Raw genomic sequence first — 23,451 nt, 5'->3', positions numbered from 1 at the left:
GGAAAAACAGATATTAATAATATGTGATAAAGAATAGTACTACAATTACTGCAACAACAACAACATGACATTGTGCCTTTATCTTTAGTTGCCTTCTTTAAGTGCCTTTATTTTTTTAACTTTGATATTTGTAAGACCAAAGAAAGAAATTTTGTTTCTAAAGATGGGGTAGTATTAGTCTAACCAGATCTTCTGCCCGCTCTACCTTTTGCTGACCAATGGCAGCACATCTTTAGTGCAGCTGACCAAGTCGTTTTATACTTCCAATCACATCAAAACGACATATGTGGCATTGGGTTTTGGGTAAAACATACTAAAAAAAAAAAATCAAAAAACCAGTCTTCAGTGTGTGTGATTGTGATTTGTGTGTGCACTTTATTCTGTTCAAATTCTTTACTTTGTTGCTGTTACTAAGTTCAAGAAAGAAGAGAAAGACCCCTCCTTTTACTTTCTCCCTCTCTCTTTATTTCTTATATCTATTTTTGGCCTACATTGTCTTGTGCTTAACTTAAAGTAGTGTAGTTGTCCTCTATTCTTGGTCATTGTGTTTTTGGTTTCAAGCCCCTTTTTCTTTCTTCTATATAGTGTAATCTTTGTGTTAAAAAACAAATACCCATATAGCTCAAGAGTGGTTTTGGCCAAGAAAGGAGCAATCTTTGTGCTTTTAGAGATTCACATAATGCTTGAAAATTGAACTTCTCTTGTAACCAGAACAAGATTTGAGGACTGCCCATATTTGTTATTTGCTAAAAGTTTTGAGCTTTCTTGATTTCTGATCTTAATTTGTATAATTCTGAGTATAATTTGGGAAGTGGAAGGTGGGGAGAATAGAAAGAAAGGGTGCATGAAGGAATAGTGAAACAATGAGAGATGAAAATTCCAAGAAAAGCAAGGTGAATGAATTACTTGTGTTTATTTTTTTTTCCCTTTTGCTTTCATTTCTTGGAAATTGTAATTTTTAGGAATTCTAATTTTTACATTCCTCCAAGTTGACATTTTTTTGTTTCTTCTTTGATTGTCTGAAGCTCTCCTGGTCAAAGAAACTTGTCAGAAAGTGGTTCAATATTAAGGGCAAAACTGAAGAATTCCAGTCTGATGAAGTTGTTTATGGAGGTTGGATTTCCTCTACCTTTGTGCTTATTCTCTTTTTCTTTGGTTAGTTTTTGTGAATTGGGGTTTTCTCCTTGGCAACTGCTAACAAATTTAGGTGAATCTTTTATTGTTTTCTCTTTTCTGTGTCTTTGTTTGGTTTGGAGGGGTGGGTGGTTAGATGGGAAATCTCATGTTTTGTCTTTCATGTCCTAAATTCTGGAAGGTTATATTTATCTGTCTAGAGCACATGTTGAAGTTTTTTGTCTTATAATGTGAAATTGTAAGGGTAATCATAAAATTTCTACAAGTCATAATTTATTCTTTTTCTCTATCTCCTACTGAAATCAATGGTTCCTAAAAAATGCCACCAAGATAAAGTCAAATTCAATCATTTCTATTTCTGTTACTTAGAGTTTGGTTGATTTTACCAACTTTACCTACCCTTCAACTGTGAATTGAAGCATAAATGTATGTCCTCCTTACTTTAGGTGGTGATGAGTGGAGAACGAGCATCTCGGAGAGGGAGCATTGCACAATTAAGAAAACCAAAACAGGTTAGTGACAGGGTACTGGTGAATGTAAATGAAATATAACTCCCAGTTTAGTTTATATGTAAGTCTGTTCTATACTGATTAATTCATGTCACCTTGCCCCTCTTGAATAAGTAGAGAAATCAAATTCGAGTCGGAGTATGGAGCGTCCTCGACGAGGAAGAGCAGATCTTGATCACCCTCAGATTATAAATGTACACAACTACAGGTTTGTGCTCTTCATAAATCTCCAAGTCATTCCAGACTTTTCTTCTAAAGGGCTAAAAGCATGATTGTGTTTCCTTCTTGTTGATGCTCTCTTTATCCCTTCCTGGCACAGCGTTTTCGTAGCTACATGGAACGTGGGTGGAAAATCACCGTCGAGTAATTTGAATCTAGATGATTGGCTTCATTCAGCACCACCTGCAGATATCTATGTACTTGGGTATGAGGTTTTAGATTTGTCATTATGTATTCTTACAGGTTTTGTCCTTTTACAGTAGCTGACTGAAACAAAAATTTGCTTTTACACTCAGATTTCAAGAAATAGTTCCTCTAAATGCTGGTAACATTCTTGGAGCCGAAGACAATGGCCCTGCCAAGAAATGGCTATCTCTTATCCGGAAGACACTTAACAATGGTCCTGGTACTAGTGGAGGCAGCGGCTGCTATACTCCTTCTCCTGTCCCAGATCCAATTGCTGAGTGGAATGCTGACTTTGAGGGGTCAAGTAGACGCAAGGCATCATCCTTGTTTCCTCGTCGGTCATTCCAAACTCCTCAATGTTGGAGAATGGAAAATGATCCATCCATTTCGCAACCTCGCCTTGATAGACGATACAGTGTGTGTGATCGAGTTATTTTTGGACACAGACAGAGTGATTTTGATCCTAACATAAAATGGGGGCACAGGCCTAGTGACTATGGTCCCAGGCCAAGTGACTATTCATCTAGTCACAGACCGAGCGATTATTCCTCTGGTCACAGACCAAGTGACTATTCCTCTGGTCACAGGCCAAGTGATTATTCATCTGGTCATAGGCCAAGTGACTATTCTTGGGGACAGAGGCCAAGTGATTTCTCCAGATGGGGCTCTTCGGATGAAGATTATGGTCCTGGAGATTCACCAAGTACTGTTTTATATTCACCTGTGACGGGTGAAGATAGTAATAGAATGCCTAGAAATTCAAGATACTGTTTGGTAGCCAGTAAACAGATGGTTGGCATTTTTCTCACTGTATGGGTGCGAAGTGAATTGAGGGAGCATGTGCGGAATATGAAAGTATCATGTGTTGGCAGAGGGTTGATGGGTTACCTTGGAAATAAGGTAATATTGATTGGAAAAAAAGTGCTCTTTTTGGCTGAATTAAGTGTTTCTTCCTATTGATCTGGAAATCCATACATAACTTAACGTGTTATTCCATGCGCGGATTTGCAGGGATCTATTTCCATAAGTATGCTGTTGCATCAGACAAGCTTTTGCTTTGTATGTACTCACTTAACCTCTGGTCAGAAAGAAGGTGATGAATTACGCAGAAATGCAGATGTGATGGAGATCCTAAAGAAGACAAGGTTTCCGCGAGTAAATGGTGCGGATGAAGAGAAGTCCCCTGAAACTATTTTTGAACACGAGTAAGACCACCATTTACTCTGTACAAGTAGCTGTAATTGCTGTCTCCTAAACTCTTATGTTAAAAACAACATCATGAAAGTGGTAAAATGGAATAAATAAAGTTTAACATAATTAGTTCTGTAGAACATAATGAACAAATTCTCTTGTTTTGCCGTGTCAGTGAACAATGTGTTCAATTTCTACTGTCCATTTGAGTTTTTCTGAGATATGTAATACTTATGTTTTGTAATGATTATCCTTTTTCTTTAGCCGAATTATTTGGCTCGGGGACCTGAATTATCGAATTGCACTCTCGTACCGTTCTGCCAAAGCACTTGTTGAGATGCAAAACTGGAGGGCATTGTTGGAAAATGACCAGGTATTTTCACAATTGGAGTAGAGTTTTTGTCCAATTTTTATTTTCTAAAATTCAGTTTGGAAATCATCATACGACAATTTTGAACTAATCTTGTTTGAGTTTCCTTTACAGCTGCGTATAGAACAGAGACGAGGTCGGGTTTTTGTGGGATGGAAGGAAGGAAAGATATATTTCCCACCGACATATAAATATTCAAGGAATTCAGATAGGTATTCAGGAGATGACATGCACCCAAAAGAGAAACGAAGAACACCTGCATGGTACAAGATTTTCCTTTATAAATGTCAACATCATTCATGAAATCTAAAAATAGCACATAGGCAGAAGTATTAAGATAAGTGAACAAGATAAATGCCGATGCATTCTTTATCGATAAAATGGTTAATTTATTTATCGAAACTAGAACTGATTTTTTCCCTTTCTTATATAAAGGTGTGATCGGATATTGTGGCATGGAGGTGGGCTTCAACAATTATCTTATGTTCGTGGGGAGTCTAGATTTTCAGATCATAGACCCGTTTCCAGTGTGTTTTGGGCTGAAGTGGAGTCGGTCCCTAGCAGATTGAGGAAAAGCATGAGTTGTTCAAGCTCGAGAATTGAGGTGGAAGAGCTGTTGCCATACTCACACGGTTATACAGAACTCTGCTTCTTTTGATGGAGAATGGAGGATACCGAACCTCAGCTTTTGGTATGCTCCCTATTTCTTTCTAGGAACATTTTTATATTCACAGACTGCTTTTATTTATGTGGATGTTATTTTCTATCTCTACATGGAATGGTTGATTTGGTAAATAAAGTACTCTTTTCGGTTACATTTTGGCATGAAGCGGCTTAAAGAAAAGCTCAGTTCTTTTTCTTCCGAACTTCTTCACTGATCTTTATCACTCTGTGGAGAAAGTTAAAATATGCACCTACCATCACCAGGCATAAAATGTTTGTTTGTTATAAGCTATGCAGATTCTTCATAGGATTCTTATCCGATATCAAATTTATTTCTTGTTTTTAGCATATGTTTTGAATCTGCTCTAGATACTAGTATTTCTAGACATTGTGTCCCTTGGTCTCTCCGGATTTGTCTTTACCTCTGAATTTTCATTTGGACCTACTACTGCATGGTCCTTATCATGCTTCTCTTTTGGTCCCCAGATTCAGGCAGGAATCACTTTGACGAACCTCAAACCTGAAGGGTGCTTGGGACCGTCCTTATCCCACTAACCGAAAAAGGTTAGTCCTTCTCTTTATCCTTTTCTTGATTCTGCAAGTTTTAGTGTCACTTTTCTAAAATCTCCGTCCTCTTTCTTTGACCAGGTGTATATTCAAAATTTTGATGACTAACTTAACTTGAAGCAATGTGGACTACACATTCTTTCGTTGCAAATGAACATTTTCAGTAGAATTTAGGAGCATAACTCGGCTGTTTGATTAACAAACTCCCACTGGCAGCGTCTCTTTTGGCATGGTTATCATCTTTCTTCTGTTGTGATAAGGTAATTAATTATAGTTCACTTCAGTTTTATATCACTAGAAAAATTATTTGCTAGTTTATAATCAGGGGTAGATTTAGGGGGGAGGAAGGGCGTTCACGTGATCCCACTTCGCTAAAAAATTATATATAAGGCAAAATCTATTTTTTACCATTATATATTATGTTTTGAATCTTCTTGACATAGCCCAAAAGTATAGCTTAGTGGTCCCCCTCTAGCTACAACCTTTTTAATTTTTTTTCTTTTTTAAACTCCTTAGCGGAAATTCTGCCTCCGCCACTGGTTATAACCATCATTTATACTTATGTGATTAGCTGTGGTTATGATGTTTTTGGTTACTAAATGTGTACCTCTTTTTTCAATATATTTTCAGGATGAACTAGACCAAGAGTTAAAAAGGAGTGCCAAGTGGGAAAATGACAATGATTTTTGTTCCAAGATTCTTTTATTAGTTAGGAATAGGATAGAGAGATTCAATGACAAGAAGAGCATGAGTGAAAAATAATCATGTTTGAGTTTTGCCTTTTTGTTTTTAATGAAATGAAGAGAGATTCTGAATCATCTGATGTTATACTCAATTGCAAACGTGATAGTAAAAGATTTGTTAATTGAAACCCCTCCACTGTCTTTGCCAATGATTTACCTGAAAAGTCGTTTTTCTTGGGTTACTCCCTGTACTCAACTGTTGTCTGCTTTTCTTTTCTTTTTTTCTTTCTCTGTAAGGTTAAAGATAAAGTAATAGACAAATTTTACAGAGATAACAGTTAAAGTCATATTGTGAGGGAAAGCATGATTCAGATTCAGAAATACTTTATTCCTGGAAGGATACTGTTCACATTCTTCTCTTTTATTGTCTGTAATAGCAAAATTTCAGTTTTTGTTTACCACTTAGCTGTGTCAGAACCAAAAACCTTAGCTTTACATATTCCAGTGTCTGCTACTCATGCTAGGGATAGTTCTGTAGTTGGATTTATCTCTTGGTAAGAGAGTTACACGAGAGTGCTCCATTTTTGGTTGGACGGAGGTTAAATAAATTTTGTAGGAAGCCTAAGGCAAGAAGGTAAGGTTTATAAACAATATAAACGGGGATATGGCGGCTTTAAATTAAAAGAGATTGTGGCTAGTGAGAGATGAATACAAAGATTTTGAATCACTTAGTTATGCTTTTGAACTATTTTAAAGGGACTCAAAATATGATATATAGAGGTATTTCGCCCTTGATTGTCGATCCAATGATTGAATACAAGTGAAAGCTCGAAACAAGGTTGATTAAGATGGTCAATTACATGAGAAGAAAGAAAAGAAAACAAAAAACTTCTAGTTTAACTCTTGCACGGCATCCCTACATTTCTGTAAAAGGCTGTTTCCACAGCTCACTCGTGACCTCCTGGTCATATGGCATCAACTTTACCAATTATGCCAATACTCCCCTTCATTGCACATTCTTTAGACCGGTATTAAATTTACAGTTTTTTTTTCCTTTTACTATTTTAAATTATGGATTTTAGGAGGATGAGTGGTTGAGCTGCAGCAAAATACTTAGTACCTTGTATGGTTTTATGTGATGAAAGCTTGTATAAACCAAGCAATAGAGGATATTGGGCGAATATTAAAAGGAAAAGTAATAGCTCCCATTGTATTACTTCTTTAACGGTCCTAAAGATTTGATACGACTTGTTATGACTGTGAGGACCCTAAAGATGTGACATACCTTTACTTTACTGGATTTAGAATTTACAAAAGTTGGGTCAGAAGAAAATTGGTTGGTTAGGACTTAGAACAAGACAATTTAGTTAGTAAACCTAGTTTGCTGCTCCTATTTGTGACATTTCCATAATGTCACAATTATGGCCTATTAATAGTAAGTCAAAGGTTAAGTTGGTCAATTTATATGGAAAAAGATGTAGGTTTAGTCAGTGATACTTACTCACTCCGTTCCAATTTATGTGAATCTATTTGACTGGGTACGGAGTTTAAGAAAAAATGAAGACTTTTGGAATTTGTGGTCCTAAACAAATCAAAAAGGGGCCAGAGTATTTGTGTGGTTATAAAAGCTTCTCATTAAGGGTAGAATTGTAAGTTTAAGCTAAATTGTTTCCAAATTTAAAAAGGGGTCATTCTTTTTGGAACGGACCAAAAAGGAAATATGTTCACATCAACGGGAACGGATGGAGTAATATATAAGGGAAGTTATATTTTTTTCAAATCCATATAAAAAGTTGCAATAAACATCTCATCATTACAAGAAAAATTAATCCAAAGTCCTTTGCTAATAATTAACTCAAAATTATGGACTTATAACTATTCAATCTTCTAGGAATGACGGAATAGAAGAAATTTTACTCCGAAAAGATTTTAACCTGCCTCATTTCCTGCTTAAAATTTTTTAATTCCCATGTCCCAGCTCAATCCTTTAGGCGTCGTTTGGTTGGAATACGATTTATATCGGTATAAGTTATATTGAGATAAGTTATGTTAAGATTGTTGTTTATTCATTGTTTAGTATGTTGTATTAAGAATGACAATTGCATAATTTCTAAGAAGAAGGTATAAGTTATACCGGTGCTGATTACCCCACCTTCTATAAGGTATAAGTTATACCAGTGTTAAAATTAACACCGGGATAACTTATACCTGATTTGCTAACCAAACAGAGTATTAAGGTGGTATTAAATTTTTATACCACCCTTATACCTTCTTATACCATGCCAAACGACCCCTTACAGTATTTATTTATGGAATTTCTTCTTTTCCCCCCAACTCTTCTCAAACACAAGTTCAGACAATATTTAACCACCAAGTGTTAAAAGATGGCCAAAACTACTCATCTCGCTTTAAGGCAGACCAGTGAAGCACTTAACGAAAATCCTGCAGACTCTTTGCTTCTCTTTGCCGCTTTAGACAGAGAATATCTCTGGATAAAAGGCTTGTTTTCTTGATTATGTCCTTGTCTGTGTATTTCACTTTTTTATGGGGGTGGAAGTTGATAGATGATTGACAGGTAAAAGAAAATTCAAGGTGTCGAAAAAAATTAATCTAAAGGGGTGACATGAAAAAAAAAAAAAAGGAAGAGACAAGTTACAGATTTTTTGCTGCAGAAGTACAGGATAATGGGAGAAGTCATGATTTAGAGTAAGACTCTTTTTTTCTTTTTCTAATAAGACGCGTCTATTTCAGTTTTGTAATTTTGCAGCAAAGAGTGCTCGACATAAAACAGAAAAACTAATACCATCATTTGTTTTAATAAATTAGTACTTTTTCTTTTCATGAGTTCTGAGAGAGCACTAACGTTGGTATTCATACTTTTAATGAATGGGACAATGCTTTAAATTCTAATGGCATTTGGACAGTCCACAGTTACATTAATTTGCTTTGTTTCTGGGACCAGAACCATGCCACACATTTACAAATAACCTCTAAAACCCATCATTCAAGTTTGTTCCCTGTGTTCATACTTCATATACATGGGAGAGGCAAGACTTTCTCTTAGGATTTAATATTTAGGTATAAAAATAATTTTAACCTATATAGATAATATAATTTTTTATATGCATGATATAAATTTCCAGAGAAAAATATTCAATTGAACACTGTATAGGTCAAAACCTGACCATAGTGGTCGATCAAGCAGGGACATCGCCCATGTGGCGAAATAGCGAAAAGCACCACAACCGGTCCCAATCAAATCATCGACAGTGTATGACAAGTAAAAACGGTACTCGAATGACGCCTAAAAAGGCCGTCATGCGCAAGCACGTTGGTCAAATAACACAGTAAGACTCCAAGAACTATATATAGAAGGGAATTCTCGGAAAAGGGGGCGGGACTTTTCCTCCCTGCTTTTTCTCCTACGGTCTCTTCTGGTGAAAGATGTAAATTGTTTCTTTTTTCTTCTGATCAAAGATAAGATTGTGACATCAATAAATCAAGAATGTTCCTACTTTCCAATCATGATCTCTCTATATACTTTTAGATCTGAAGTTGATTATGCTTGGTTAAGATTTATCCTTCTTCTCATCATTAATTGGCTTAGTCAAGAGGTCTAACACTTTTTGGTCCAACAATTTGGCGCCGTCTGTGGGGATTTCTTAGCTAAATTCTTTAGTTTCCTTCAGATCCAAAATCGGTGAAACATAATCACCCGCCAGGAAGAGTGGTAAGTAAACCTCACGTGCTAATCTAGATCATGATGATACACACAAGTAGAAGTTACAACCAACATCCACTCAAATCCCACAAGAGGAGACGACACCTGATGCGCAGTCCTATAAAAGAATGAGCACATCCTGCCCTACTCTAACATCCTCCCCCGCACACCTGGTGGTCCACGAACAAGCTAAGGCGAACCCAACCCACGCGGAGCTAGAGCACAAAAAGAGAGGGAAAGAGGGCTGAGTACGGCCACCGAGTTTAGAAACCACCATCCCATCAACCATTTAAACGCCAGGCAGAGCGAGCAATGCTATAAGTCTACCCTCGTTCACCAACTCATCGGATCGAGGTAAGGAAAATATCATTTTGGTTCACCTTCTGTTGTTTGCCTAAATAGGAACACAAGCGCCGCACAAGCAAGCGAGCAAAGGAGCATCTCAACTAGAAAATGGAAAACTACTACAAAATAACTGGAATATCGCTCGTCTGACACTTCAACTTCTGGAAAATGACGTCCCTTAAGTCGTACTCTCTCCCCCTCACCCAGGTGTTGTCCCAATAGGGTTTTCCCGAGGAGGTTTTGACCGAGTCGATAAGGGGGACGTCACCGAAGTTCAAAGTATAATCCATCGCCCTGCCTGCCAATGACATCTCTAGGCCGGAAGACGAAAGGACTAGACAGGGAAACTCAAATATATGCAGGAAACGAACGTGATCAAAATAACAACGTTTTATACCCTCCGACATTACTCTCTCCGATGCAAACAAAATCAATCGAACTGGGACTTACCCAGGAAGCAGAGGTTGAGCAAACCTGGGACTCCTCCAAGGGACACCCGAAACTCTCAAAAAGAAAAACTGGGACTCATAGCAGGTTAATATTTCGACCAGCTCGAAATAACACCCCTACGGCCAAGGGCCATCGCCAAAGTAGAAGAGTTTGACCTCGCTCGAATTGCAACGGGTTAACATTTTGATCAGTTCGAAATAACACCCATACAGCCAAGGGCCATCGCCAAAGTACAAGAGTTCGACCTCGCTCGAATTGCAACGGGTTAGCATTTCGACCAGCTCGAAATAACACCCCTACGACCAAGGGTCATTGCCAAAGTAGAAGAGTTTGATCTCGCTCGAATTGCAACGGGTTAGCATTTTGACCAGCTCGAAATAACACCCCTACGGCTAAGGGCCATCGCCAAAGTAGAAGATTTCAACCTCGCTCGAATTGCAACGGGTTAGCATTTCAACCAGCTCGAAATAACACCCCTACAGCCAATGGCCATCTCCAAAGTAGAAGAGTTCGACCTCGCTCGAATGATAATGGGTTAACATTTCGACCAGCTCGAAATAACACCCCTACGGCCAATGGTCATCGCCAAAGTAGAAGAGTTCGACCTCGCTCGAATTGCAACGGGTTAACATTTCGACCAGCTCGAAATAACACCCCTACGGCCAAGGGCCATCGCCAAAGTAGAAGAGTTCGACCTTGCTCGAATTGCAACAGGTTAACATTTCGACCAGCTCGAAATAACACCCCTACGGCTAAGGACCACCGCCGAAGTAGAATAGTTCGACGTCGCTCGAATTGCAATGGGTTAGCATTTCGACCATCTTGAAATAACACCCCTACAGCCAAGGGACATCGCCAAAGTAGAAGAGTTCGACCTTGCTCGAATGATAATGGGATAACATTTCGACCAGCTCGAAATAACATCCCTACGGCTAAGGGCCATCGCCAAAGTAGAAGAGTTCAACCTCGCTCGAATTGCAACGGATTAGTATTTCGACCAGCTCGAAATAACACCCCTACGGCTATGGTTGTCCAACGGGACAGGACGAGACAAAATTAACGGGACGAGACGGGACGGGACGATGTTTAAGCGGGATGGGACGAAACGGGACGGGACAAACAGGGCAAAATGGTCGGCCCATCCCGTCTCGCTAACAAACGGGATGGGACGGGTTCGTGGGCCTTAAGTGTAGTTTTTTTCAAAAAAAAACATCTATTTTTTTGAAAATTACTATTTTTTAAAAATTTGCAACGGCTAGATTTTTGACTTATTTAATAATTTAAATGTTAAAACAAAAATTAGAAAACTAAGTAAAGAATTATAAAATATTAAAACAAAAGACTTGTAATGAAATATTCTAGTATTTATAAATTTATAATAGAGTTATAATTTATTTAATATAATTTCAAAGTAATAAGTAACTAAGACAATTCATAAAAAAATTCAACGCTTAGAGCCTTTTATTTTATTAATAAAACTTTCAAATCTCAAATACAAATATAATTCTTTTGAAGAGCACTTAATCTACGCAGCCACCTTCTAGAAAGGGTTCTGTTTGAACTAGGCCTCTTAGTAGCTAATTACAAATTATCATACTAATATTTGTAAGCTCATGTGTAGCTTCTTTGTAACTTATCAATAATATCTCTCGGACATTGTGCTGGAATTGGCAATGTTGATTGATGTTCCATGAGCTCCATGCCGTCATCGCTCCTAGTGCTAAGTATCTCATTGTATTCTTCTTCTTCCCTAGTGGTTAATTTTTCAAAATCAAGATTTCTTCTTTTTGAATTAATCCAATCTCTGATAATACAGAAATCTCTAGACTGTCCTCCGCTAATGCATGTCTATGATCTTCAATTTGAAATCTTGCCACGCTAAAAGCACTCTCTGATGCTACTGATGATGCTTGAATAGCCAGGATATCTCGGGCCATTATTGAAAGTGTTGGAAAAGCCTTGTCACGCTCCCTCCACCATGACAAAAGTTGTTCCTTGCCTTCTTCGTCTTTAATACTTTCCAATCCTTGATTAAGATAAGAATCAAGTTCATCATCAATAGAGGAATCAAAACCTGTTATATCATCCATATCTTCCCATAAAACTTCTGCTCTAGACTTAGAAGTAGAAGGAGCAGTTTCACAACCTGTTGTTTCCATAGATTTATATTTATCAAACATTGATCTAGCATAAGAATATATGCTAGGTTGGCAGTCTTCGAGAGATGGTTGTTCATTTTCTTGAATTGCTAAATTCTCATAAATTTTACGAACAAGTCCCTTTGCACCTCTTAGTTTTAAAGATGGGTTAAGTAGAGTAGAAATTAAATAAACTTCGGGAATAGGGAAAAACTACTTTTTAAATTTTGAATTTATTTTATTAATGGCTGGTGCATAAGTTGGATTTATTTTATACTTACCAAATACAATAGAAATTCCACAAACATACCATAATATTTGTGTAATAGTAGGATAATATATACCAGAAAATTATTTTGTAGCATAATAAAAATTTTCTAAAAATTTAGTAAGCTCTTTGATCTCATCCCAATCAGAATCAACAATTTGATCAACGGGGATACCATTATGCATATTAAATATCTTTTGGATAGGCACCCGATAATCATAAGCAACTTTAAGCATTTCATAAGTAGAATTCCACCTAGTACAAATATCTTTTGGAACTTTTCTAAATGGAAGGTTAGCACTAGCATATTGTTGAGCAAATTCACATATTCTACTCGCTTTATTAGCATGAAAAATATAGGCACAAGCATGTTATATTTTACTACACGCATCAGAAAATAAACTAAGACCATCTTTTACAACCAACTTAAAAATATGGCATGCACATCTAACATGAAAAATTGCTAGATTAATTGGACAAAGTCTAGATTTTAAGCTATTTGCTGCAGTTGTGTTAGCAGAAGCATTATCTAAGGTGATAGTTAAAACTTTATCAATGAGTCCATAAAAATCAAGTATTTGTAGAATAGTAGTTGCAATATATGCTCCAGTGTGTTTTGAATCAACAAATTTATAACCAATAATACGTTTTTGGATTTTCTAGTGATGAACAACCCAATGACATGTAACAGTTAAATAATCACAACCATTAGGACTACGACCCCCCGTCCCACCACTTTTTGTGTGTGCAAATTGTTGCGTACATTTTTCACATATAACACGATGATTGACTTTATCATGTTTAAAAAATTTCCATACAAGTGATGTTTTGAGACGTTCAGCCTTAGGCTTACCCCTTACAGGGGGTACAGGGGGTAAAGCTCCGGACCGAGATTGATCCTGAGTTAGAGCTTGTGTTGCGGGACTAGTGGGTGTTTCATCTAATTCTTCTTCCTCATTTTCTTCATCCTAATTTTCTTCGTCCTCAAAAAAAATATCATTGCCAAATTGTCTTTGTAAAGTTTCATGATCTAGTTGTTGGATTTGTTCTCCGACATTAATATCATAAAATGCGGGGGGGTTGGGAAAATGAAGTTTCATCAACATGAGTCATTTCATCTATATGTTTTCTAATTCTAGGAGAAGGGTTAGGATTAGGATTAGGATTATGATTACTACTACTTTCACCTTTACTATTTCTTTTAAACGTGCCAAATATATTTTTAGGTGCCATAATTTAAATACGAAATTAAATTAAAAAAGCTAACACAAAATTAAACACACAAATGAAATACGAAAATAGAATACGTAAAGTAAGCACAAAAATTAAGCACTAAAAGAATACGCAAAAATGATATATTAAAATTAGGAGATGGAACGAGTGCACCGTGATTAAATATTAAAACTTGAACAAATTGCCCAAAATATTGCTCCAAATACTTAACGAATTAATTTAAAGCTTAAAAGTTGTTCCAAAAATTTGCCTAAATACTTGAAACGTGAAAGTTATCACTTGATAGTTGATAGTAACAACATTGAGAGAATAATATAGAGAGAATATTAGATGTAAGAGATTTGAGAGAGAAGATTGATTTTTTGTGATAAAAAATGAAGAAGAATGGGGGGGGGGTATTTATAGTAGAAAATAAGGCTAAAGTGTAATTTAATAAACTTAAGGGTTATATTAATAGTTGGGGGAGGATAGGGGTGTTTGGGGGGTAGGGGGTGTTTTGCCCGTTGGCTATTTTTGCAATTCAAATCGTTGCCAAACGGCTAGATTTAAAAAAAATCAGGCAGGACGCGGGACGGAATGAAACAGGATGGGACAAATGGGACGAAATGGCCATCCCGTCCCATCCCGTGTCCCGTTTAACATTGGCCCATCCCGTTTAACTTGAAGTGGGACGGGACGGGACGGCCCGTCCCGTTGGACAGCCATACCTACGACCAGGGGCCATCGCCAAAGTAAAAGAGTTCGACCTCGCTCGAATTGCAACGAGTTAACATTTCGACCAGCTCGAAATAACACCCCTACGACCAAGGGCCATCACCAAATTAGAAGAGTTCAACCTCGCTCGAATTGCAATGGGTTAACATTTCGACCAGCGTGAAATAACACCCCTACGGCCAAGGGCCATCGCCAAAGTAGAAGAGTTCGACCATACTCAAATTGCAACGGGTTAGCATTTTGACCAGCTCGAAATAACACTCTTACGGCCAAGGGCCATCGCCAAAAAAGGAGAGTTCGACCTCGCTCGAATTATAATGGGTTAACATTTCGACCAACTCGAAATATCACCTCTACGGCCAAGGGCCACCACTAAATAAAAAAAAAGAAGAATTCGACCTCGTTCAAATCACAACGGGTTAGCATTTCGACGTTAGCTCGAAATAACTCCCCTACAGCCAAGGGCCATCGCCAAAAAGAAGAGTTCAACCTCGTTCGAATCATAACAAGACAATATTTTGATGATAACTCTAAATAACATCCTTACGGCCAAAGGCCGTCACCAATTGAAAAGGGAAGATCGATCTCGTTTGAATTATAATGGGATAATATGTCGATGCTAGCTCAAAACAACATCCCTACGGCAAAGGGACATTGCAAAAGGAAAAGTTCGAACTCATTCGAGCCCAATAATGCCTTTGCATATGTCGGTCGTCGTTGTACTTTTTTCCTTCTACTTATTAAAAAATTGATTTCGCTACAAACTCCAAGTTCGACCTCACTCGGATGTGTATAAAAAAAAGAAGAAGAAGTTACTTCTCCCGAATCAATGACAGTTTGATCCCACACGAACGACTTAAATACAGACTAACTTTGTCCAAAACAACAAAATTATATAAACTCATTTGAGTCAAAGACGAATCTGCTTAAAGCAATAAGTCACCAAGTCGATTCCACCCCAAATAGGCAAATCAAATGAGACTCCATTCGGACTCACGATGAAGTCCCACTCAGTCCGGTTAAAATTGGTTTCCCTGAAAAATCATGAATTCACCATACAAAAATCCGAAAATTTACGCCAAAGATATGTAAAGCAAAAGGGGGAGAGATACAAAAGATGTACAATGATGAAAACTCCTTTATTTAAGCAGTTACGCAAATGACCACAGATTATACATGGCTATAACCGGTCCAGTACAAAATAAAAAAGAAGAAGAAGGCACCAACGACAAACAAGAAAAAATAACAAAGATAACAACTTTTTTACTTGGCGCCATCACGCCGTCCTCCTCATCGCCATCTCCAAGAAACTCCCCCTCAGCATCAACATCCTCGTCGGCCTCCGGTGTCGCGGGATCATAACCACAATTAACACGAGCCTATCGTGCCTACGCCCGAGCTCCTTCATAAGCGGCCTTAGAAACATTGCCTGCTTCCCACAAACTCTTTTATATGTCCCGCTGGGCTTCGGTATGAACCCAGAGTTCATGAAAATGGCAAGGAACAGCGGCGGAGGCGGATTCAACTTGGGCCAACAATTGTGCCTTTTCAGCCTCAAGAACAGTGACCCAATCTCCCAAGTTGAAGCTTCCCGGTCAATGTCGCCAATACGCTCTTCAAGCCTCGCCTCCCTGAGTGTAGTCGTCGCCCTCTCAGACTCTTGCTCCGATTGAAGGACACAGATAGTGTCCTCTAAAGCCGCTGCCCTAGCCGAAGCCGATGCCCAGGCACTCTCCAACTCGGAGACCTTTCTCTCCAGCTCGAATAATTTCCCATCCACTCTGCACTCAAAGCCTCAACTCTGATGGCATTATGATCCAACTCGGATTGCAACGATCGCACCTTCGCTTGAAGATGCTCACACTCTGCGGCAACCCCTTTGCCAAATTCAAGCTCTTCGTCCTTTATGCGAAGTTTCTCCTCAAGCTCGCTACTCCTGTGAATAGCCTACATCAGTTCCTGATCCCTCTTCTCCAGTTCCTCACCAAAAGATCGACTACCGGCATTCGCCCTTAGTCATTCATGCATCTCACGGCACTTGTTGCGGTATCGCCAATACTTCTCCAAAAATATTTTAGCCCGAGTGTCAGACCTGCGAGCACTTTCAATATCCACCATGTACGTCTGAAAGATGAAAAAAGTTGGTAAAGGCCAAGATCGCCAAATATAAAAGGAATAGAAAAAGAAAGAGGAAAAACTTACCGTCAGGCCCATAGCAGCCACTTCATGCATCAAATCAACGTCACAGACGTCCCGAAGAGCCTCACACTCGGCGACAGAGCACAAAAGGTCAAACTACGGTACCAAGTCCTCCGTATCTCCTAGAAGGTTAATCTCTGACGGGATTTCAAGAATACAGGTCGGGCCTCCCGCGTGTACTACCGTACGAGTAAGGCCTACCTCAAACATCCTGACATCGTCAGGATCAAGATCTGATCCAGATTCATAGTCATCAACCATGACACGTTTTCCCATTTCTGCGGCTGAGGAAGAAGTACGACCCAGTCTGGAAGATGAAGGCCCGCCCAAAATAGCAACAGTGGCCTCGGGAGCCCGACTCCCCATCGTAGTAGTCTGTTGGTCAATTCTAACAGCCAGAGTCTCTGCCGTCGAGTTGGTTACGGTAATTGTTCTACCTCTGCAGACGGGTTAGCATTATCCCCCATCTCAGACTCCGTCAAAGGAATGCCGCCCTCTGAACATACCACGACTGAAGGAGGCATTTCAGACTCCACTCATCGTCTCTTTGACGGCCCTTTCCCGTCCTCAGCACGGGATAACTCCCCCGTTGAGCAGGTAATAGGAGTCGGAGCCCCAGATTAAGGAGCAATTTCCATGCGCACGGCTCCACCCATAGATTCAACTTGAGCGGTCCTTGCCGTGGGTCGGACAACGGACCTTGGTACGGGCCGAAAAGAAGAAGGCGGCTGACTAAATGCAAGTGGAGGAGCCCTCGTCCTCCACACTCTCCCTAATAACGAAAATAGTTGTATAAGCAACAAAGTCAAATTGCAAAGCGGAAAACAGAAACTACGGCAAGATTACCCACCAGTAAGGGGCTTACGTCCATATTTCTCATAGAAGGACGACCATTCGTGAACTCCCGCCGTATGGGGAAGAATGGCACTCACCTATTCGCGAATATCTTCAATAGGCGCATGGAGTAGTCTCGCGTCTGCAAAAGCAATAAAATCCAATATTTCCCTGAGAAGAACGATTGTCTATCATTCCGACAAAAGAGACAAACTTATGTGCGAAGTTCCATTTCTTGGGGAACCTTGCAGAATCTGCCACAATGTGCTCGGTCCGCACATAAAAATAGTTCTCGTAGAAACGACGATTGGCTCTATCATCCATCTTTACCACTAAACTTTTCGTTCCTCGATGGCGCATGTGGATCATCGTGCCTCGAATGAGTTGAGGGGAAAAAATATTGAGCATGTGTCTCAGAGTGATCTCCCGACCGGCAAGCTCCGCGAACTTGAGTAGCATAAGGAATAGTTTATACAAATACGGTGAAAGTTGAGCCGGACACACCTCGTAGAAACGACAGAAATCTACCACCAAGGGAGGGAGTGGAAGCGTATACCCGACAATTAAAGGGTATGCGTAGAACACACAATATCTTGGGCGGTCGAAATGTATAATATTGTCTCCCACCGCCGACAACATTTTGACGTAGTGTGGAATCCCCCACTTGGCCTTCAACTTCACAATCGCCGCTTCATTCATAATAGAGGAAATAGGTTCCGGTTCCTCTCTAGCAGGACTGTTGAAATCGGTCCACGGCTTCCCTGGATGAGGCAATATTTCGGCCGTCGTTGGAACCTCCTCATCCTCTAATACTTCTACTCCTCTAGGAGTATTTATCCCAACTGAATAGAAGGAATGAACAAAGGAAGTACGGGGGAAGATGGTGATGTCAATATCCGGCCAACAAGAGAGAATCAAAAACCTGAAGAATCGGGGAAGATGAAAATTTGCAAAATTCTTTTGATAAATAAAAAAAATTGTGCCAATAAGAATGGTGTTTCCCCTATTTATAGGGACATAAATACCCCAAGCGGGAAACCCAAGAGTCGCCAATCAAAACTGATCAGGCATGAAATGGTTCAATCACCGAGAAACGTGTGTCATAATGGTAGTAACTGCAGACGACGTTCTAAATCAACACAACGTTTTGATTCCTAACGGACGCGATAATCCAAAGGCATCGTTAAGGCGTTGCGCCATTCCCTCGATATAAATCACCTCTTTCAAGGCATGAACAGTCAGATTTTTCCTAGCCTTCGAATCTAAAAAGTCCGCCTGCCAAGCCCACCAAGGGATGACCTCGACGGACGGAGGGACTAATTGTATAGGTCAAAATCTGACCATAGTGGTTGACCAAGCTGGGACCTCGCCCACGTGGCGAAATAGCGAAAAGCACCACGACCGATCCCAATCAAATAATCGATAGTGTATGACAAGTAAAAATGGTACTCGAATGACGCCGAAAAAGGTCGTCATGTGAAAGCACGTTAGTCAAAGAACATAGTAAGACTCCAAGAACTATATATAGAAGGGAATTCTCGAGAAAAGAGGGTGGGACTTTTCCTCCCTGCTTTTTCTCCTACAGTCTCTTCTGGTGAAAGATGTAAATTATTTCTTTTTTCTTCTGATCAATGATAAGATTGTAACATCAATAAATCAAGAATGTTCCTACTTTCCAATCATGATCTCTCTATATACTTTTAGATCTGAAGTTGATTATGCTTGGTTAAGATTTACCCTTCTTCTCATCATTAATTGGCTTAGTCAAGAGGCCTAACACTTTTTGGTCAAACAAATACTATTTAATTAATGTATAACTATACATGACACAAATGACGGAAGTAAGAATTTTAATGAGACGATTAAAAAACTGTAAGCATAAAAAACTTACCCGCACCAAGTTTTTACACCCAACTAATAAATATTTGACACATGGCACTTTATTTAACTACAACTATTAGTGATTAACTATAGTTAATATCATAATTTTTGCTAAACTGGTGCGGGTAAGTGTGAAAAAGGTCATCACCTGATTTATGAGTAAATTCTGTGTTCCGAGGCCTTAAAAACCTACTTTTTCCTCACCTCGATTGCGTGCGCGGTTCGGGCGCATATTGGAATGCTTGTATATGGAAATGTGATGAAAATGTTAATTTGGCCTTTAAAATTGAATTTAAGTTGACTTCGGTCAACATTTTAGGTAAACGGATCCGGACCTGTGATTTGACAGTCCCGAAGGGTCCTTAGGAAAATATGGGACTTGGGCGTATGCCCGAAATCGAATTCCGAGGTCCCAAGCCCGAGAAATGAATTTTTGAAAGAAATTATTTTACTGAAAATATAAGAGTTTTTGGAAATTTGATTATATTTGAAATTCATGGTATCAGACCTGTATTTTTGTTCCGGAGCCAAGTACAGGTTCAATATGACATTTAAGATGCGTCTGTGAAATTTGGTAAGAAACGGATGTCGTTTGATGTGATTCGGACCCATAGTTGTAAAATTTGATACTTTGAAAGTTTTGAGATTTTTCTTAGATTTCTATGCTAAATTCGTTGTTTAAGATGTTATTTAGGCGATTTGATCGCACGAGCAAGTACGTATGATGTTTTTATACTTGCGTGCATGTTTGGTTTAGAGACCCGAGGGCTCGGGTGAGTTTCGGATAGGCGTCGGGGTGATTCAAACTTAGAAAATCTGGTGTTTTTGCTGTTTGCTGGTGTCCAGGTTTCTGTTCTATGTGATCGCATCGGTATGTCCATGATAGCATAGAGTTAATTCTGGGGGACATCATTTGTTCTATGCGATTGCATAGGTAGGTCCGCGATAACATAGAGTTAATTCTGGGGGGTCATTATTTGTTCTATGCGATTGCATAGGTAGGTCCGCGATAACATAGAGTTAATTCTGGGGGTCACCATTTGTTCAATGCGAACACGTCCAATAGGTTCCCTATCCAGTTATTTAAAAACAGTAGCAAAATGGGATTTCTTCAAAACTTCATAACCTTTTCACTTAAACTCGAATTTGGGCGATTTTTGAAGAGGGATTTCACCACAAAACCATAGGTATGTGTTCTTACACTTGTTTTCTTCAATTTCTATTATCACCCATTATATTTCTAGGCCTAAATCATGATTCTTTATGGTTGAAATTGAGGATTTGGGTAGAGTTAGGTCTTTTTGAACAATTGGAATTTAGAACTCGTTTTGAGGTCGGATTTAAAAACTAATTGCATATTCGGGCTCGTGGGTGACCGGGTTTTAGTCCGAACCTCGTGTTTTGACCAAGCCGGCCCTGGGTCGATTTTTGACTTTTTGTGAAAAATGATAGAAAATAAATAATGAGAATTGGGTATGAATTCTTTAGTATATATTGATGTTGTTAAATTAATTTGGACTAGATACAAGTAATTTGGAGGCAAATTCTAAAGAAAAAGCGATGTTTGAGGCTTGAGTTGGCCGTGGAAGTTTTAGGTAAGTGTTTGGTCTAACCTTAGCTTGAGGGATTAGGAGTCGTGTCTTATTTGCTACGTGTTAACTGTGGAGTACGACGTATAGGCATGGTGACAAGTATCAATACGTCGCTGTCAAGCATGTCCGTAAATCTTGTACTGTAATTTTTATCACTCCGTTGTGGTTTATTCGTGCTTCATATGTGAATTTTATTAGTGTTCCTTTGCCGGGATATTGTTGTTCCCTTGTCGGGATGTTGTTGTGATATTATTATTCCCTTGCCGGGATGTTGTTGTAATATTATTATTCTCTTGCCAAGATATTGTTATTATGCTATTGTTCCCTTGTCGGGATTCTTTTATGATTGGTGTTGATAAATGAAATGGGAGCGGGTTGCACGCCTGCAATGGTAATACATGAAATGGGAGCGGGTTGCACGCCTGCAACGGTAATACATGAAATGGAAGCGGGTTGCCCGCCTATAACGGTAATATATGAAATGGGAAGGGGTTGCACGCCTGCAACGGTACTATATGAAATAGGAGTGGGTTGCACGCCTGCAACGGTACTATATGAAATGGGATCGGGTTGCACGCCTGCAATGGTATTACATGTGTACTTGTTCTTCTTATTTCCTTATCTTTTGCTGGTAATTGATTTATGGTGTTCCTTATATTTCTCTACTGTTATTCTATTGTTATCTGTGACTCCTCGCAGCATGTTTCCCCCGCCCAACTTTAGTTATAATTATCTGCTTCTATTTCTGCTGTATATGATTTAACTGCACAGGTTTATTTGGTAGTCCGGTCTTAGCCTCGTCACTACTTCGCGAGGTTAGGCTAGGCACTTACCAGCACATGGGGTCGGTTGTGCTGATACAACAATATGCACTATGTGGAGATACTGATACCGGAGCATTTGGACCGTAGTGAGGGAGTTGTCTTCAGTCCATTCAGGCAACCCTAGGTAGTCCTGCAGACATCCGTGGGCCTTGGCGTCTCTTCCTATCTTTTATCTTTCTGTTTTGATTTATTCAGAGATAGACCTATGTATTTCCATTCAGACCTTATTTGTAGTATTCTTGGGTAGTCTGTGACTTGTGACACCAAATTCTGGGTAGTATAGTACTTCAGATTATGTAGCAGTGTTTGGTTGAATTATTAAGTTTTTCGTCTTCCGCATTCTGGTTACTTAATTTATTCCGCTGTTTAATCACTTATTATTTTAAATTGTTGAACATATTTAAAAAAAAGGAAGGTAATGATTTTATAATATTTGGCTTGCCTAGCTTCCACGAGTAGGCACCATCACGACTCCCGAAGGTGGAAAATTCGGGTCGTGACAAGTTGGTACAGAGCTCTAGTTTACATAGTTCTCACAATTTACGGAAAAGCTTAGTAGAGTCTGAGGGATCGGTACAGAGACGTCTGTATTTATCCCCTAGAGGCTACAGAGTTAGGAAAAACTTCACATTTATTCTTTCTTATCGTGCGGTTTGGTTTCTCAATACTAATTGAATTTCTACTCTGTTCTTTCGTAGATGGCGAGAACACGCGCTTCCTCATCCACCGATCAGCAGTTCGAGCCCCCAACAGTAGTTCTCACGAGTGGCAGAGGGCAAGGCCGAGGCCGTACTAGAGGCCGAGGTAGGGGCAGAGCTCAGCCCAGACCAGTAGCACTAGTGGCGGAGCCTCAGGTTGAGTATGATGATGAGGTTCCGGCCCATGTAGTTCCGATGGGCCCAGCTAAGGTCCCAGAGTGGTTCATTGCTACCCTAGTACTCCAAGATGCTCTGGTTCATTTAATGAGCCTTATGGAGAGTGTCACCCGGGCAGGCTTGCTTCTTGTAGCACCAGCCGTCTCTTAGGCTGGAGGAGGAGCCCAGACTCCTGCTACTCGCACTCCGGAGCAGATGGATCCCCAGTTTCAGACTCCAGCAGCACAACCAGTTGGAGCAGTTCAGCTGGGTGTGGTAGCTCAGACCAGTGATGGAGCAGCTATGTCTGCTGATGCCTTGTGGAGATTGGACAGGTTCACCAAGCTCTTCACTACCACTTTCAGCGGTGCATCTTCTGAGAATCCCCAGGATTATTTAGACAGCTGTCATGAGGTTCTCGGGAACATGGGGATAATGGAGACCAATGGGGCCGACTTTGCTACTTTTCACTTATCTAGATCCGCCAAGACTTGGTGGAGGGACTATTGTTTGGCTAGACCAGTTGGGTCACCAGCTTTGACTTGGGACCAGTTTTCTCAGCTATTTATGGAGAAGTTTCTTCCTATCACTCAGATAGAGATCTATCAGAGGTAGTTTGAGCGTCTCCAGCAGGGTTCTATGACTGTTACTCAGTACGAGACCAGATTTATTGACTTGGCCCATCATGATCTTCTTATATTTCCCACCGAGAGAGAAAGAGTGAGGAGGTTCATTGAGGGACTCATTTAGCCTATTCGACTTCAGATGGCTAAGAAGACGGGGAGTGAGATTTCCTTTCAGGATGCGGCCAATGTGGCCAGGAGGGTTGAGATGGTTCTATCACAGGGAGATGGTCAGGGGTCTGACAAGAGGCCT

At 39.6% G+C, this 23,451-nt stretch overlaps 1 protein-coding gene across 1 annotated transcript; it reads left to right on the top strand.

Annotated features, from left to right (window-relative positions):
* The first annotated feature begins 329 nt into the window (after positions 1-329).
* LOC107789382 (type IV inositol polyphosphate 5-phosphatase 7) lies at positions 330-5,731 on the top strand. Its single transcript, XM_016611176.2, has 13 exons — positions 330-893; positions 1,026-1,113; positions 1,581-1,646; positions 1,761-1,851; positions 1,963-2,067; positions 2,159-2,948; positions 3,060-3,253; positions 3,504-3,612; positions 3,724-3,872; positions 4,045-4,300; positions 4,759-4,836; positions 4,921-5,099; positions 5,470-5,731. Exons 1-10 carry the CDS (start codon positions 864-866, stop codon positions 4,265-4,267), a joined length of 1,845 nt encoding a protein of 614 aa, XP_016466662.1. The 5' UTR covers positions 330-863; the 3' UTR covers positions 4,268-4,300; positions 4,759-4,836; positions 4,921-5,099; positions 5,470-5,731.
* Positions 5,732-23,451: the final 17,720 nt, after the last annotated feature.

The sequence above is a fragment of the Nicotiana tabacum genome, chromosome 7, assembly GCF_000715075.1.
Source record: "Nicotiana tabacum cultivar K326 chromosome 7, ASM71507v2, whole genome shotgun sequence".
Taxonomy (NCBI): domain Eukaryota; kingdom Viridiplantae; phylum Streptophyta; class Magnoliopsida; order Solanales; family Solanaceae; genus Nicotiana; species Nicotiana tabacum.
Note: the sequence above shows the minus strand (reverse complement) of the source record. Positions and strands in the feature narration are given on the sequence as shown.